At 40.8% G+C, this 18,893-nt stretch overlaps 1 protein-coding gene across 1 annotated transcript; it reads left to right on the top strand.

The window, feature by feature from the left end:
* Positions 1-48: 48 nt before the first annotated feature.
* Positions 49-17,538, top strand: fzd6 (frizzled class receptor 6). The gene is made up of 7 exons (XM_062539654.1): positions 49-351; positions 2,643-2,934; positions 3,998-4,194; positions 7,231-8,242; positions 8,411-8,559; positions 10,542-10,961; positions 15,783-17,538. The coding sequence occupies exons 2-7, from the start codon at positions 2,746-2,748 to the stop codon at positions 15,916-15,918; spliced, it is 2,103 nt and encodes a 700-aa protein (XP_062395638.1). The 5' UTR covers positions 49-351; positions 2,643-2,745; the 3' UTR covers positions 15,919-17,538.
* The last annotated feature ends 1,355 nt before the right edge of the window (positions 17,539-18,893 follow it).

Here is an 18,893-nt window from a genome sequence, read left to right as displayed (position 1 = left end):
CGGACAATATTTTGATATTGATTCCAACAGGATGGAGGGAGTCAGATATGTATTGTTCCAGAAGATGAAAGCAATCCAACGAACTTCGTCTTTTTCTCTATTTACTTTGTTTCGAAGAAGCCGTCTATAGAAATTCTCAGTGTTTTCTCTCTCCGTTCCAGCCACTTGCTCTCGCAGAAAGCATCGATATCCCATCTGTTTGGCAACAGGATGTTGGAATCACAGTGAAGGAAAGAAGGGAGGGCGGAGACTTCTGAAACAGGAAAGCTCCGCCATCAAAACTATTTGTGTTGATTATAAAGTACTAAAGTATTTAACCAGTAACGGACCTGTTTTTGAAAGGCCATGGAGGTAGGTTGCAGTCTCGCCTATCTTTCTTTTTTTTTAAATTAAAGGGTAGGGCTGGTAGCAGTTTACCTGTCGCTCACGAGACAGTGTTTATTTGTTTACCTGCTAACTATTTCCCGAATTGGGCTTCTCACACGACCCTCTTTGCATCATCGTTTATAAAATGGTATAGCCTAAATGCTATAATGTTGCTGGTGTTTTGTACAAGTTTATGTTTAATCGCCTAATTTATAGGATTTGGATAAGGACGTGAACTATCAGTTTAACAAGTGACGACTAGCTTAGGCTAATTTAGCTTTTAAGTTAGGCCTCAAATGCCTGCATGCCATTTGGCATGCAGGTTACTGCACCATAATCTTCTAAAGAAATTAAAAACATTAGTTAAAACTAGTTTCACCAAGAAAAGCTTCATGTAGCTGTTGTTGTTGTTTTTACTAGCTGGAGTGAATGGAACTAACTGGAACTTTGCAATAGGTTTCTATGATGATTTTCCGGTTCGTGACTAAAAACTTGGTCCAAATTTTGTGAAACAAAAAATGGATGAGACCTCAGATCTGATCGAAGGGAGAAATATTCTGGAAAATTGGCATAGTTTTTAACTTTTGGGCTTCGTCAGACAGATCTTTATCCTGGAGAGTGGAAAGTTATAACATCAGAGGTCAAAATAAAGAAAATCACAAAGCTCCTAAACCAAATGTTTTTGCCTATTTATTATCATTCGAGTAGCCTAAGTGAAGCATGGTCCAGGAAAAGGTAAATAGATGTTAACGCGCATAAAAAATAGCTTATTTTACTGTTTTTAATAGCACTGTGTGGTGACGTGAAAGACTGATCATATGCCCTTAGGCTACTTCCAACTGCATAATATGTTCATCTCAGATAACCCAGGTTTGCATAGGGGTTTGTAACAGTAACACCCCTGCCCATTGTACAACTGTCTGACATGCACAAACAAAAGAGATGATGTTCAGATAATCAGAGAGCTAAACGGTACTTGGTTGTGAAAGCAAGACTTGTTTAATTGAAAGCCTAGACAAAATAATAGGTATAGCTCAAGATTGTAATTGGTGACTCAATGGAACCTACTGTACACAAGAGCCCACCAGTGATCACTTCTCAAACTCGGTCCATTTGCACTATGCACATTTTTTTTTTACCTTAAATATGTGGTTTGGAATTTTGGACATAGGACCTAATTTCCAAGTTAGCCAGTGTGATATTCATTACTGGGGACTGTTTTTTTCAACACGTTTCATCCAGTCCTTCTAGTTGCAGAGTTCGCTGATGCTGGTGCAAGTCAACGGTAGGGAGCGTACTTTGTATGGGACTGGGGAACATAGGACCCTTTTTTTCTTACATTTTAGAAAGGGTCCTATGTTCCCCGCTTTTCCAAAAAAGGGTCCTATGTTCCCCAGTATGTATGGCGACTGGGGAACATAGGACCCTTTTTGGGAAAACCGGGGAACATAGGACCCGGGGAACATAGGGATGACCCCCAACGGTATGTGCTAGCCTGTCACTAGAAATAATCTTACCCACTCCACAGTACACTTGAGGCAAATAGATTATAATGCCAGACTATTGAATCTGTTTTAAATGCCAGGCTAGCACATACTGTTGACTTGCACCAGCGATCTAGAAGGACTGGATGAAATTTGTTGAAAACAGTCTCCACTGATGAATATAACTTGGAAATAAGGTTCTATGTCCAAAAATTCCAAACCACCCCTTTAATGTAACAGTTTCAAAGCCATTTTGATGGTAAGAGACTTTGTAATAGGGGAATCGTTCACCTAGCATAGACCCAGCCTTGCAATTTGATCCTCGTCGACCCGTAGACATCCCACGAGAATCGTGAAACATTATCTGGTCAGTAGTTATAGCTCTTTCCAGATTGTCTTCGCCTGTTGCTAGTTTTTCGGCTCCAAAACAATTGCAAGCTGTGATAATTTACAATGGCATGGTAAAATATAAATATTTTGCAACACTAGGGGGACTAGCAGGCCTACATTAACTGAGCTCCTGATAATGCCATTTTCATGCCGTTTTTTAGGCAACTGAGAAGCTATCAATTTTGAACATCATGGAGATGGAAGCTATTGTCTGGTGTACCAAACTCTACCCTGACGTGATATTGTCTTTGCCATGTGAATAAATCAGACATGGACAGTGGTAGTTTGTGATTGGCACATGCAAATGCTCTCAAATGCTTAACTGTCGGACTCTGTGGATTGAAACATAAGTTATCCATTTGATACGAATAAACAATTCATGCCAAATGTCAATTCTTTCAGATGATGATCTCCAGTGGTGTGGACTATAGATGAAGAGGAACTATCCTTTGTAGGGGACCAAGCGAGATACATAATAATTACAGAGGAACCTATAGACTCTACCATGTTGGTCTGGAGGCTGCTTCATATCTATGTGGTACTACAGGGGGCTGTTGGGTCCTGTTATGCCCACAGCCTTTTTACCTGTGAACCTAGTAGGGTGCAGTGGTGCCATGGCATGCCCTACAACATGACTTTCTTCCCCAACATGTTGGGACACTATGACCAAGACATTGCTGCATTGGCAATGAAGGTAAGATGACAGTTTGCCTGAAATCTTCTAAATTGGGCAGTTTCTGGAAAGGCTGATGGATTAAGCCATTTCAAATTCAAATTGAAGCAATGTGACCATCAAAGGCTGTGATTTAAAATATAACAAGTTTGCTATGTTGTTTAGAATAATGATATTATTATTATTATTATTATTATTATTATTATTATTAATAATAATAATAATAATAATAATAATGAGCTTTATTTGTTTTGCACCTTTCATACACAGAATGCAGCTCAATACATTTGGAGAACTTGACACAATAAAAAGAAAAAGTAAAATAGTAGTAGTAGCCTAGTAGTAGTAATAATAATAATAATAATTAAAACAGCGATGGGGGGGCCAAGCTTTGGAAATGTGGAAAGCTTGTGGAAAAGGAGGGTGTGTGTGCTTGTGTCTGGGTTTGAGACAGACAGAGTGTGGATGTGAAGTAAATAGCCAAAATTAATTTCTATTTTTTTGTGTGTGTGTGTCCTTGGGATGTGTTCCTAAGTCCACTTACCAAGTTTGGTTTCGATAGGTGAAAGTGTTGTTTATTATAGCGCCCCTAGTGATCAAACGTCACAAAATTTAGTGTAGGTCCTCAGGATGTGCTCACAAGTCCACGTACCAAGTTTGGTGTTGATACGAGAAAGTGTTGCTAATTATAGCGCCCCTAGTGGTCAGAGTACACCAAATGTATTGTGCGTCCTCAGGGTGGGGTCCCAAGTCCATATACCAAGTTTAGTTTTGATACGTGAAAGCATTGCTGAGATATTGCACAATATAGTTGTCCCTTTTACCGAAATGCACCACATTTTATTTTGTCTCACCATACTTGGTCGTGTGACTACTTGTGTAACTGTGTTTTAATAGGGAAAACATGGAGGTGTTTGGTCACTTCTAACTTCATCTCTGTTTGGATCCTAATGAATAATAAGCCTAAGCATCAATGTTGAATCGATTCGAATTGAACTTTTTTTTTTTTAATCGTGCACCTAAAACATATCTTATTGTTTTATATGTCTGAATGGCGGTTTAAGGACTTAATGTATTCCTACAGCAATTCATGCCCCTTGCTACCCTCGAGTGCTCCCCAGATGCTCATCTCTTCCTGTGTCAGGCATTTGTCCCAGAATGCAATGAGCCCACATTGGTGTTGTCACCATGTCGGGAGCTGTGTGAGAGAGTCCACTCAGACTGCAAAAAGAACATGGAGATCTTCGGATTGAGCTGGCCCTCTGAACTACAGTGTGACCGGTATGTATGTACTTATTTACTTTTCAGAATGGATACATTGACACATTGCTATAATATTGCTATAAGACTCAAAATCCTTCGGCTTCGTGCCTACGGCAAGCCACAGCCGTGGCGATATAGGCCAACAACACCTCTCCCTCTCGTGCGATAATGCTTAATTATTACACAGCTCTTCAGAGTGCTGCAAGAAGTTCCCTTCACATGAATGGGCCTTCCTAAAGTTCGGAGGTTGTTTAGTTAAGCAATAACTTTTGTGCTAGTTTTCTGGTAGCACATTACTATAGAACGAAATGCGGTCAAGGTGTGAGGTTATCGTGATATTTACAACGGCATCGAACGCGATTCAGCCAATCACAATCAAGGACCGGAACTATCTGTTTTAGAATAGAGCTCGACAGTCCCGCCCAGCTCCCGTTCCGGAAGTAAGATTCCAATACAATTTCTCCATTGACAACTGGAGAATAAGCCATAAATCGTAACCGTCCATGGTAGACTTAAAACCAGCTACGGCGTGACAAAGCGATTGTACCTGCTCATATAGATGCCAAAAGTTAATGGGGCATCAATCTTGTTTTGAGAAAATAAAATGTATTTGCGATTTAACAAGAGAGTACTACACTACCCACATCCTAACGTGTAAAACTGGTGAAAGCAGAGCCTTTGATTGGTAGAGATCGCCGTTGCCATGGCAATCCCAAACAAATCCTGTCAACTTTTCCCGCGCCTGTCGTCCGCTGTCGTCTTGCTGTAATTTAAAAAATCAAGATGTCTGAAGGTTGAATTTACTCTATGGAAACAGTAGGAAGTAATCATCTTCTTTTCTCACATTAATATGAACCATGTTAAACCATAGTTAGACTGCAAATGTTCGAAATGTGTGTACGTTTGCAAAGGATCCTGGGATAGTAGTCTTTAGCTGGGAATTTAAAATATGTACACAGTCTTGTACCTTTGCCTTTTTTTCATTTTTCTGATAGTTTTTTTGCTCGATATGATGTGTTGTATACGTATGAGTCACGCCGTAGCTGGTTAGCCTAAGGCATGGTCTAAAACTCTTTACATACAGATTTTTCCAGACGTCAATGGGAGAAATGAATGAGAAACTTACATCCGGAACGTAAGCTCTCCTGGAGGAGGGGCGGGACTGTAGAGCTCTATAAGTGATAATGTATTGTCCGCCAATAATTATCGGAAAATAAGTCCCGACAGGATGAACAGATCCCCAACGCACAGCAGAGGGGTTTTTGCTTCGTCCTGAAGGGGCTTATTTTCGGATAATTACCGGCGGACAGTACATTATCCCGCTTATTATACGGCTATTTGCCAAAACCATAGCAAAATGACTTGGCTACCGTTTCATGGCTTCCACTAACAAAATAAATAGGTCGCCACACAAATAGAAGTTGACAGTTGTAGGTGTTGCCTGGCAACGTACTTACTAGCTGAGTTTCACCAAAGATCCTTAAATACCCAAGATAAAGCAGCTCCGGCTTCTACAATGTGATGTACACAGTTCCTGTCTCCTAAAAAGGCGTGTCATAATGCTTTGACAGAACATACGTAAGAGAGATACATTATACCCACCATTGTATTCTGGAGAAAAAGCCCTTTGACATGGTATAAAATATAATTGATAAGGTTGAGGAGAACACACATTTTTAAAAAATGTAACCCCTAAAAGCTAAAAAAAAAACAAAACAATTTATCAAGATTAATCATAATTTCATCACCTTTGTTTCAGAAGTTATGATCAATTTACTCATAACTGTAAGTTGCAGTAACGACTAGAATTTTTAAAGGGTAGAATGCTTTCATTCCCTGATTTGGCATTTGCCCCCAAAAATACAGATTTAATGGTCATGGTCAAAATTAAGATGTTTTGCCATCTAAGCAAGATATAAAGCAAAATATGGGGGCTAAATCAAATGTGTGCAGGAAAGGCAAAAGCTGATGTACAGAATAGCTGATGGTGACTGCTTTTCCGTGTGCTACATTCTACTATGAAAACAAGAACAAAGAGGCACTGGCACAGTTGTTAGGTTTGCAAAAGGAAAACATTTAATTTATTTTAGAAATGTCTCAAATAACTTGATGTATGCGAATGACTGGAGCTCACCGGTCTGTTTTTTCCACCCCAGTTGCACGTACTTGTGAAAAAAGAGCAAAAAACAAGTCTGAGAGTGAATGGGTTGTTTAGCTTTATTATACATTACTTCCACATACTCGTAATCACCACCAACCATAACTCTTTTGTCTAAGTATTGCACTTGGAGGACTCACAGCTTGGAGAGGTAACATCAGCACTCACTACTAAGTGTTATTCCCTTGGCTAAACTTTACCAGATTTCAAGCTAACATTGATTCATGAACATACAATATAAGTTAGGAGATATGAACACATCTAAACAGCATACACATACACACATGGTTTTTACTGCAGTTGTGTCACGTGTCACCGAGTGGGCTAAACGTAGTCTGGCTAAGCTAAATGCTTTTTCTACCATCTTTGGTTTCACCTTCAATGAAATTCCATTGCAACCAGCAAACGGATTGATATGAAAGACGTGAATTAAAAGCATAAAACCCGTTGCCATTGACCGCTGCAAAGTATATAATGACCGCTGTCATTATACAGATTTAGCCACCTCCGAACGTTGGGAAGGCCCATTCATCCGCTGCGCGTCGAGGATCTGTTCATCCTGTCGGGACTTATTGTCCGATAATTACTTTACCTGACTTGATGTATTCTTAGTGGTTTCATCCAGCGTATCTCATACTGTAACAGAAATTACATTTCTTACTTGTTTGTCAAATGTTATACTAAATTGCCTTTATGTGAACCAGACGAGAAATAAATTACTGGCTGAATAGTGAATAGCAATGTACTACCTTTTCATACCACAAACCACACTGTCTTACACTGGATTGAATCCAGGTATCCATGTCATGCTCAGTAGGACTGCATTCACAATAGTAATCTCAATATGAATAATCTATAAGTGGTCTGAAATCATGTCTTTCTCTCTCTTACCTCAGGTTGAATTACTGTCAGAATTCACTTGATGGGTCTATAGTGTCCCCCACAAAGCATGTGACCACGAGCTCACCCTCATCAAAGCGGGACTTAGGTTTTTGGTGCCCATTGCAGCTTAAGACTCAACATGGACAAGGCTCTTCATTCCTGGGAGCCCAAGATTGTGCCCCTCCGTGTGAAAACATGTACTTAAAGCCACATGAAATTAAGTTTGCAAAGACATTCATCGGCGTGTGCTCCATTGTTTGCTTGTGTGCCACGCTTTTCACATTCCTCACTTTCCTCATTGATGTTAAACGTTTTCGCTACCCAGAGCGACCAATCATCTTTTACGCAGTGTGTTACAGCTTTGTGTCGCTCATCTACTTCATTGGTTTTTTGCTGGGCAACAGAGCTGCTTGTAATCAGTCTCTCCACCCAGGAGGTGTGGGAACAGTTGTCCTTGGCGCTCAAGGCAATAAGGCATGCACGCTGCTCTTCATGTTGCTGTACTTCTTCTCCACAGCAGGGATTGTGTGGTGGGTCATTCTCACAATCACCTGGTTTCTGGCAGCAGGGCCCAAGTGGAGCTGTGAGGCCATTGAGAAGAAGGCTGTGTGGTTCCACTCCGTGGCATGGGGCCTACCTGGAGCACTCACCATCATCCTTTTGGCTCTAGATAAGGTGGAGGGGGACAGCATCAGTGGTGTGTGCTTTGTGGGACTCTATGACCTTGTCACGCTGCGCTGGTTTGTACTTGCACCGTTGTGTGTGGGTGTACTCACTGGCCTAGCTCTGCTGCTGGCTGGCATTGTCTCTCTCAATAATGTGCGGCAGGTGATCCAGCATGACGAGCAGAACCAAGAGAAGCTGAAGAAATTCATGATACGCATTGGAATCTTTAGTGGCCTCTACCTACTGCCGTTGCTCACACTCCTAGGCTGTTATCTTTATGAGCAAGGCCGGCGAGAAGCCTGGGAGCATAGCTGGATTAATGACCGCTGCCGTGACTTCAGCATTCCCTGTTCCCACAAGGTAAGCTGTGAGACATTGAGTGAACATTTTTATAACAAAGTAACCATATTTTTGCTTTAAATAGTCATTGATGTTATTCAGTGATTTAAAGTGAATTTGTGTGTGTGTGTGTGTGTGCGTATATACCTGGATCACAATCAGCCTAACGCCATTCTTTGTGTTCTGTAGAGAACAGAGTTTGATTGGCCTGACATGTCCTTATTTCTGATAAAATACCTGATGACTCTGGTAGTGGGCATATCTGCTGTTTTCTGGGTCAGCAGTAAGAAGACTTGCTCAGAATGGGCCATTTTCTTTAAGCGGTCACACAAGAAAGAGTAAGTAAATGTCTATATATCATGATGCTATGAAATTGTATATAAATCCTTCATTGATAATAATGCTAAATGATAATAATTGTTTAATCTGTAATTTAATTGAATCCACTCTTACCAAACATTATGTGCATTTCCACAAGTTCCTCAATCTAATATACATATGTATAGGTAGATCTTAATTATGGTATGTTCATTTAACATTACTTATTTAAACTACGTTATTCCCTTTACTAAGACGAGTTCATACATACCTCTCACGTTTCAATGCGTGCACTCACTGGCTCTGGCGCGCGACGCAACTTTGATAGCACTTAGCTAGCCCAATGCATTCATTAGGATCCAAACAGAGATGAAGTTAGAAGTGACCAAACACCTCCATGTTTTCCCTGTTACAATACAGTTACACGAGTAGTCACACGACCAAGTATGGTGAGACAAAATAAAACGTGGTGCATTTCTAAGCAGGTAAGAGGGATAACTATATTGTGTGGCGTAGTAATATCCTCACTCTTGCACTTTCAGTTTCACTTTGGAGTGAGGATATTACTGCGCAGAGTCTAAGTGCTCCCAATGTTATTCCGCCCCACAATATAGTTATCCCTTTTACCTGCTTAGTTTTATCATGGTTTACCGTTTCACCGGTAATATATAGTCACCAACTGATAACGAACAGATTGAAAGAAGAATGGATTTGGAGTGACATTTCTTGCGTGTGTGAGAGAGCGCGAAGTTGATGCTGAAAGCGTGAGTGTCTAGCCAGGTGCGTAAGAGTTGTCAACTCTGTAAACTCTGTTTGTATACAGATGCGCGAAAATTGTACTATACTTTGATCCACTTGGTGTGGATTCATTTTAGGAGCAAAATGCGAATGAAAGGGTTGAAATCAGTACTCGCACGTGTGCGAGTATTTATTATTTGAAACTCGCACTCATATATTTTTACTCGTTTTTGCGACGAGCTGCTCGCAGCGTACAGCCCTGATATGGGGGTCAAGGCAGGTGACCCAATTGGCAACATAGTGTATGAGTAGCCTGACCAGCCAGACCCACATCAGGATGTAGGGTCTGGGAACTCACCGTCGGCAGGACTTAATCAGAGGGGTGAGATTTGTCTTTCAAATTCCCTCTCCACGCAATAGGATAACGCTAAACGAATCGTCTTCTTGTTTTCAAGTAGCAGGATGCGTAACCGTCGCAACTTCTGGTCGCATGTCAGTCACCATTATGTTAAGCCCGCCCACCGACTATACACAATGTGATTGGTCCAGTGATTCTGCCAAAGCCCAGCTCCCAAGCACTATGGAGAGTTGCTAGACTGACCCAGGCAGCAAACTAGATTTGCCGCCGCTAGGGGCGTCTAGATTTCTAAGCTAGTGTATGAGCAAAAATCTAATGTGTGCTACTTGCTAATAGTGTGCTACTTGTTTTTGCATGTTTTCTACATTGGAAGCACTTGCTCACTAGCCTGGCTCCGCCTTCCTACGTACTTCCGCTCAGTTTTCACTTCTCACTTCTTTAAATGTAAAAGTTGTTCAGATTAATGTAACACACATGTCCACCAAATCTGGTCCATTTTCGTGAATGTGTGTGTCAACCACAACAGACAACATGCTAGGTGGCGTTAGAGTCCCTGAGCCACACCCTAGGCCAAAGCTCTGTCTCTGAGTAGCGATAGCAATTCCACATGTAGCTGCCAAATTTTTAGTCTATGTCAAGTTGGTGAAAAAAGGTCAAACGTGGCCCGGGTAAGAAGAAAATTACTATGATATTAATCTGTACAAAGACAATAGGGCCTTGCACCTACGGTGCAGCCGCTGCTTCAGCGGCCGCACCTCGGTACTCAGGCCCTAATAACAAATATGTTTTTTGCAGTGTTTATGCAAAATTCTTTTACAATCTAGAATGTTTTTTTTTCTTTTGAAGATATGATTTATGCTGGGGTACCCCTTTAAAAATGAATTTTCTTTCTGCTCTTAATAACAGTGCCATCAGCGAGAGTCGGCGAGTATTGCAAGAATCTTGTGAATTCTTTTTGAAGCACAACAGCCGTGTGCAGCACAAGAAGCAGCACTACATGCCCAACTCCCACAAACTTAAGGTCATATCAAAATCCATGGGCACCAGCACCGGTGAGCCAATCCCTGCACCCACTGATAACCAAGGTGATGAGCTCCTCGTTGCCCAAACTGTTGGAAACCACCAAGGCAGGAGTCAGGCTGCATTTTCAAGGACACAGAGTTCCTCTGAGATGTCAGGAAAAGACCAGGTGGAGAGGCCTACGTCTAGGAGGAGCGGCCCCGTTGGACAGGCTGCTCACTTAAGCTCAGAGAAGCATAACAACACTGGAAGCTCAAGCAAGTTCAGCAGTCAGTCTGAGAACTTCCGAAAGATTTCAGCAGGAAGGTAAATATAACATGTATAATAGTTTATATAGTTGTATAGTTTCGTTACCAGCCTGGTGCCTCAATACACAATTATTTTATACATCGATAATTTGGTTCTAATACATTGTTCACAACAAACAGCAACTGCAGTAATTCAATGCACATATCACTGCTTCTATTGTTTACATACACATACACATACACATTAGACATTTAAGGAGTAATGATGCAGGAAAACCTTTTTCTTGTTGGTTTTGATATACAATATGTCAATGTGACTACATGTCTTAAAGAGGAACTATGCAGGTTTGGCGATTTCTTCGCTGTTTTCTCGTTTTACGCTTGCAGGTTTCTCTGCAGAGCTTCCCTTACAGCTTTAGTGTGTATATTTTACAACACTCCTCAATCGGTTAGTCTGGCTTTTCATGAGAATGATCCCGAGGCTGCGAAACGTTCTGTTTGTCACAAACTTGCAAGGGTATTTTTTCCACTAACAGGCGCTAGGAGGAAGTAAGACCGCTATCATTCAATGCGGAATAAGTCAAATAACCATTGCAATGACTCTGAAGCTGACCAGTTAAGGTAAATTAAGCTAAAATACTTGCATAGTTCACCTTTAAGCTAGGAACAGACCTCCAGAATTTTTCAGTCTCACCCAGTAAGAACGTGTTTGAATAGACCAAACCTACAGACAAAGAGTGGTATGATTTAGTTAGTTATGAGCGCTAACAGTGATTGAGCTGTTGGCTGTTTTATGTCATAATTGCAAACATGATGACCATACAATGGACCGGTTAAAGTAACATCAAGTATGTTAGATTGAATCTGGGTTGCGATTGAACACCTTAACTACCGTTGATTCCCTCAGATATCTCTAGCCTGACGTAGCCATACTAAATTCTGTTTGCAATTTGAGTCTGATACTGCACCATTGGGAAATGATTAAATACTGTATACTATATTGAAGGACACAACGATCAGGATGCAAGTCATAAATAACGTTATGCACTCTGATAAAATGTCCATGAAAAGCCTGTTTATAGTCCTTTAGTTTGGCTTCTGTCAACTACAATGAACTCAGGATATCGTCAGCTTTATCACCCATTGTGTAAACGAGAGAAAACTAAGGTGAATGCCATGTGAATTCTATCAAACCTGAAGCCATTCTGAAGCGTTCAAATCTTCTTATCCATGCGGGCCACGAGCTTGGTTGGAAGAAACAGTTCTGGTGGTGTGATGGTGAATACGTTGTCCATACTGCGTGCTTTATCTGTGCCTCTAGACTCCTTCTGTCGTGAGTTATGAGCTTCTGACACTATGGGCCCGATTATGCAGACCGCGCAATGAGCTTTCGCGACTTGCGCAACCTATAATAACTATTCTCTGCAAGCGCATCCTTCATTTTTCCAGCGCAAATGTACGTTCTCTAGATTGGAGATTATATTGCGCCCTAACGGGCGTGTCAGTGAAGAGAAGAGGTGTGGTCCGGCGCAAAGTTCGCCAGTCGCTAATATATGGATGCAGAAAGTAAGTGCGCCACTGACCAAGAAAAACCTAGTCGGGAATCATTTGCGCATAGCTGAAAGGCTATTTTATGAGCGCATGAGGCTTGGGGATATGGAGGAGTGCACAGTGCGTGCACACACCCTACATCTTTCATCAGAAGGAGCGCGCAGCCCGAATATAATTATCATTAAATAATATTTGTCCGTTTCTCGGTTTTAGGTTCGTGTATTGGTCAACAAAAAGTAGCCTACTGTACACCCTACATAGCATAGCAACATCCACATGCAATAATACAACAACGTCTAACAGTGACCTGCTCATTTAGGCAACATTACACAGCCCTATGGCTAAGTTATCTTTAGTTTTGTTCTAGCATTCCTTTAACGTCTGGCATTAAACAGCTGTAGCGTTCTGACAATTGTCTACCTTCTTATTGCTCATCTGGAATAACTCCTCTAGCTGTCTCCATCCTCCATCCTTTCTGTTTTGTTTGTTTAAAAGAACTTGCGATATCCATGATGAGTAGGCTATTGAGTTAGTGAATTAGCTTCACATTTTGTGCTGGTAGCCGAGTAAAAGAAAACAACAAGTAGCCTAGTTGCGCGCCTTCGACTTCAAACGAAATGTGTGCGCGTGGATATAGCGCTGCATTAAAGGGACACTTCACCGATTAGCATTAACCTTTTTATCTTTAGAAGACCAGTCTTTAGAGTTTTTGAATGGTCGTGCATCATTCCCTCAGTTTGCCTTGAGATGGGAGAAATATGGATTTCAATGTTGGACTTCCTGCTTTCAATGATGTAAAAATCATCATTTTACATCATCGAAAGCAGGAAGTTCTATTCATGGGCTTCATTGAAATCCGTATTTCTCCCATCTCAAGGCAAACTGAGGGAATGATGCATGACCATTCAAAAACATGACTGGTTTTCTAAAGATACAAAGCTTAATGCTAATCGATGAAGTGTCCCTTTAAGTTGATTTTGATAATGTGTTGACTGACTTTTTCTTAAAATAGAAAATTGTAAATAGCCTGATGCCAGGTAGCTACTGTTAATATTGGGAGGGTACAGTATGGCATGCCAATTTGGTGTGAATACACACACACACAAGGGAAATTTAATAATGATTATGATCAATAGTGAGAACTGGCTTCTGGCCACTGCTGCGGCTGCTTCGTTCATTCTGAAATCATCTATTTAAGTCATAAGCCCCGAGAGACCCTAGACTAATGCCTAAAACCCCCTTAGCTTGCTTTTCTAAAACGGTAACTATAGGTCGATTTGATTTCATGAAACAAAGGCACAGCAACGACAAATGTAACGATGTATTCATAGATAATCATTCTTCCGCCAAGAAATATTTCCTCCATATGAATGGTTGCCATGCAACATCGAGATGCAGCCACTTTAACATTTGTGCAAGTTGTGGTAGTGCATTAACGAAATGCGGACAAGGTGTGTGTTGGATTTTATAACAGCATCGAACGCGATTCAGCCAATCATCATCAAGGACCGGAACTATCCGTGTTAGAAAATGATATTCACACATCATGTGCATTATTTTCACAATTTTCCAGAATAAAATCCTCCATTATGCGCCGCCCATGCCTCACGTAGAGCAAATCGGTCCCTTCTGGAGTAGGTAAATCCGCCATGATAATACCAACAGGTCATGGAACAATGCGCCAGGCTTTTAAAGGGAATGAGAGTGTGAAGTCTAATTGGTTTATTGCATGCTACGCCCAAAAGACACCCACGACTAATTAACTAAATATAGACAACCCCTTTCGACTTTGTGCCGAGCGCAATGTTCACTTTTCACGCAGTCATTATAGCCTTTTGCGCTAGGACCGCCCCCAAAGAAACTTGCGCAATTGACTTGCGACAATGCCCATTTGATCCTGAGAATAGAGCCCCTTGTATTGTTCCTCTAACTATATATTTAAAGTGTAACTGCACCCCATATCTCCACCCACTTCACATTTCTGAAAAAGTCTTGCAAAATGGGAATTGGAAGGGAGGGGTGGAAGAGGGGCGGAGATGAAAGGGACATTGATATCGACTGGGCACTGCTGCAGCCAATCAACCATAGTGATTTTGTGTCAATCTGGGAATGAGTGTTGCAGACATGGCTTATCAAAGGTAATCAGGACAGCAGGTGTTGGGGCGTTTCATTCCTAATTTGTGACCACCCGGTGACGTACAGTCGCCAGAGAAGTGCAGGACTACATGAGCATTTTGGACCAAAATGCCATGGCATCTTTCAACCTGTAGAAGGCGTGGAGAGCTATATCTCCAATACAAAATAATACAAAATGTTAAATTTCAATCAACAGCTCAAAATACATATTTTACACATTACGGACACAACGGTCAGGATGCAAGTAGCCTAGAACTTTTATTATTAATTCTTTCTTGGTTGTCATACATTTGAGCCTAAACTATTCAGATCGCCACCCCGTGGCCATACACCATCAAGCTAAAAACATAATCGCCTCCTGAATCCAGACGGTGATACGGATCACTCCCACTCCCAGAACTGTGAAACTTTACTTTGTCAGTAGAGCCTCCACAACAAAAGCATTTTCATTGTGTACTTGGGAACAATTGAAAAACAGTAAAAAAGGCTGCACTATGCATAAATAATCACCATTTATTCCACAGACGCGTTTCATAGTGAAACATTTTAAATACAACTGCAAAGACTCTGCACATTGCTTCTGTAGAGGTCACAACAAGCAGACAAGTGTAACCTCAGACAAGCAGACTTCATTAACTCGTCAGTGTCAGGGCAAGTTTTCTAGGTGATTCTAAATCAGGGGTGGCCAAACTACTGCCCGCAGGCCAGATCCGGCCCACCACACGCTTTAATCAGGCCCGCTGAGCATTTAATTAGTTTATCATAAATCCGGCCCGCCATGCACTTTTAATCTGGCCTTCCTGAGCATTTAATTAAATTATCATAGGCTGCTCACTATTTTATTCCATCGGTAGACAACATTGTGGTTGACTGCCACAAACTACTTTACACTCCTTTTGTTAGAGGATGTTTACAATGTCAATGTCAAAACAGCATGTTACAAAGAGATGATACTCTTTGGAATCTGCATTGCAGCAGATCTAGCTTGAATGTTATGTTACTCCATTTAATTGGGAACGTGTCATTGTTGATAATTGATATCCCCTCTTTTTGCCCTTCAGCCAAAAATTTTGGCCACCCATGTTCTAAATTTTGATTGATAGTGTTCATTCAATTTCACAGGCAGTTACGTCAATAACATTACATCTATTAATCATTGTATGAAATACATTCTTATTTGTGTTCACTTTAGTATGAAGCCGAGAGTAGAGTTTCCAGAAGATATGCAACCTCCCCATGGGATTCTTCACAGTAGTAGTGAGAGCCCTTTGCCAAGAAGTCAGGATCAAAGGAGCAGCTGCTCTACTCTTCCCAAAATGCAGACCTGAACCTGACCTTCAAACCTTCAATCTCCGGAACCTGCAAACCTCAACTCTACGTGTATTTGTGAGAGCCTCTCCAAAACTGCAGCTCCATGAAATGTCAACTGCGGGAACTGGAAATAATTACTGATATATTGGAGCATTACTTGTCTTAGTACCAAAATCCAGCACTAGCCTTCAGAACAATGGGACTTCTATCGTGATAATTATAGTTGTAGTCAAAGGTGTGATATAGCAGTTTTCTTCCTGCTGACCATTTACAAGGCTATGGAATTCCTGTAATGTAGTGGTTCCTGATATATGGGGCAGGCCCCCAAGTGTGTTGGGGTGGTGATGGTGATGACTGATAGAGGGCCGTGTGATCGGGGTGAAAAAATTTAAAGAGAACTCTTAAACAACTACTGGTCCAGGAATTGATGGAGAAGTACTAGCATTGACATACGTGTGCTAAATCCCTTATTTTACGTTATAAATCAATCATCCTCTAGTGATTTACCTTGACCAATCCAATGACCAACCTTGAAAAGGTACAAAAGCAAGCACCATTCCTCCTTACAGACTAGCTCCAGATGTACTCTAGCTCACCCCACTGGTTTTCTGTGGAGTCCCATCAGTACTGTAGGCAGGGTTATATTGGGTGGCTCTCATACACTCTCCTCGATGCTCAATCCTCGAGGGGCGTTCCTACTGATCTATAACTAACACTGGATAGACTATCCCATTGTTGCCGCCCCATCATTCTTTATGTAGATCAGTGAGGATCGAGGCCCGAGGAGGAAGGGAGGATGTATAAAAGACCAAATGGGAGGCACCCATTGAGTTTATTTGTATGCAGATCATCAGTCATCTTTCAGTGTATGCAAAACCTGCCAGGGGTGTTTATTACCAAAAAGCTTTTTTTTGTTCATTTTCATATAACCTGACCATAGAAAACAATTCAGGCAAAGTCTCAGCGGCGTTAGAGGTTACTCCAGCCACATTTGTCATTTAGAGTCAGGAAAGGCATTTTTCTGGAATGCTTTATAAAAAATCTATTAGCATGGAAGTCATGTCTGATGTTTTAGTCTACATTGTTGGATAAAATATTGGAACAAAATCATGCTGATAATTAAATACATGTGTTCTCATTTCCTCACATATTGAGGACTAAATTTGTTTGGACGGAATTAATTTCACTTTGTAAAGACTAATAAGAACAAATGTATTTAATTACCTGTGTGATTTTGTGTGTCACCTTATTTTTTTATATTTCAGTGAAACAGAAAGCCATGATTTCCTGCTTGAAGGTTCATATACAGTAAATAATAATAAATAATAACTTATTACTCATTTTTACCAAGGGTTCCAGTAATTGTTGATGGCAGCAGAGCAGTCTACTAGCCTGACCAATTTATTTGGTGATGAGTTCATACTGTAGCTAACTTTGTACTTATATAATGTTGGTTAGCCTAATGTTTTGCAGGATAAAAGACAAAAAAAAGTTCAACCAAGAACTGTATTCATTTGAATAGTTTGGATGAAGAAATAACGTTTAAGAAAAGCTATGCAACAGCCGATGGACATGTTTGCTATATGAGCTTCTCAGTCTTTCCATTGTGATGCTGGGGATGGGATGGGATGGGATGGGATGGGATGGGATGGGATGGGATGGGGGGGTGGAAACCACTGCTGTAATGCCTTAAATAGACAAAAGTATTTTTCATATAGTGTAATATTTCTTGTGAAATAGGAATAGGTAAATGAGCCTCATTAGCTTTAAGGGACCATGCTCTGGTCACTCTGAGGATGGCCTGGAGATGGAAATTGCGTAAATAAATGCCTTGGTTTACTGATGCCTATCCTTTTAGATTTGTATGCTTCCAAAGAGACACAAACCATGGACTGTTTGAGAAGGAGTTGGGTAACCCTTAGAAATTCTTTTATTTCTGGTTCACTTGTTAGCCCTAAAGTCAAAGGTGGGTGGTCAGACTCCTGCTGCAATTTGGAATGGCAGGGTTATACTATGCCTTCATTCAGAAAATCCTGGTGGCAAATCATTGAATTTGCTTAGGGTACTCCCCTTTCATCTGGCAAGTTGACATAGTACATGACCACATTGTCTCAGTTTGCCAAGAAAACAGGGGTTCGTTCAAGTCATTTCATGTATGTTAGCCTACTGAAGAATTTCATCATAACTGATTAATGTTAGAATATTAGAAATGTATGTTGATTTTTGAAAACATGTTTTTCTTTTGGGTGGGCACCATATATATATAATTTTTTTTGTGTGTGTGGTCACATTTCTGACTCCAAAATGCCTTGTGCAACTGTTTCATGCAAGCCCTTTGAGGAAGTTTCTGTAGCCTGCTTGATGACTTGACTACTACTATGGGCACTCAGAACCACTAACCGATTTCAGAAGATATTTATCATTATATTGGGTAAACCAGCACTTGTTTATTTAGCTTCTCTCCCTCTGTTCTTCATGTTTTATGTATTAATGTAGTGGGGAAACAAATCTGTATACTTTTCATGTTTGTATAGTCAGACATGGCACAGGTAGGGTTTTCTGGTAAAAGTGTCATTTTCTTAAGTGCTTTGTTTTGACTTTCTATTAAAAAGTAAGTTCATTTTCACATACCTCTGTTCGTCCCTTTTGTTCTTGCAATCTTAATTTTAGTTACTGGCCTTAAGTGATATTTTTTAGAAAAATTCAAAATCCCTATTATTTTTGTAAAATAATGCAGAAAAACTTTGTATGCATGCATGCATGCATGCATTCATTCAAAAGTACGAAATACACTGCATTGCAGACTGGCACAAATGGGCAAGAAAGTAGTTGCAAAGATGCAGATGCATGTCTGGTGGAAATGGCATCTTAAAAGTAGGGATGCAGATGCACATTCTAGTGGGAGTGGGCTGAACAGCACAGAAGATACAGATTTCCAGGTGGAAACAAAGTGTTTTGGCTAGTCGATGGTGGAAAGACTGTAACTGCATCC

This window comes from Sardina pilchardus, chromosome 6 (assembly GCF_963854185.1).
Source record: "Sardina pilchardus chromosome 6, fSarPil1.1, whole genome shotgun sequence".
Taxonomy (NCBI): Eukaryota; Metazoa; Chordata; class Actinopteri; order Clupeiformes; family Clupeidae; genus Sardina; species Sardina pilchardus.
This window is presented reverse-complemented; position numbering and strand designations above follow the sequence as displayed.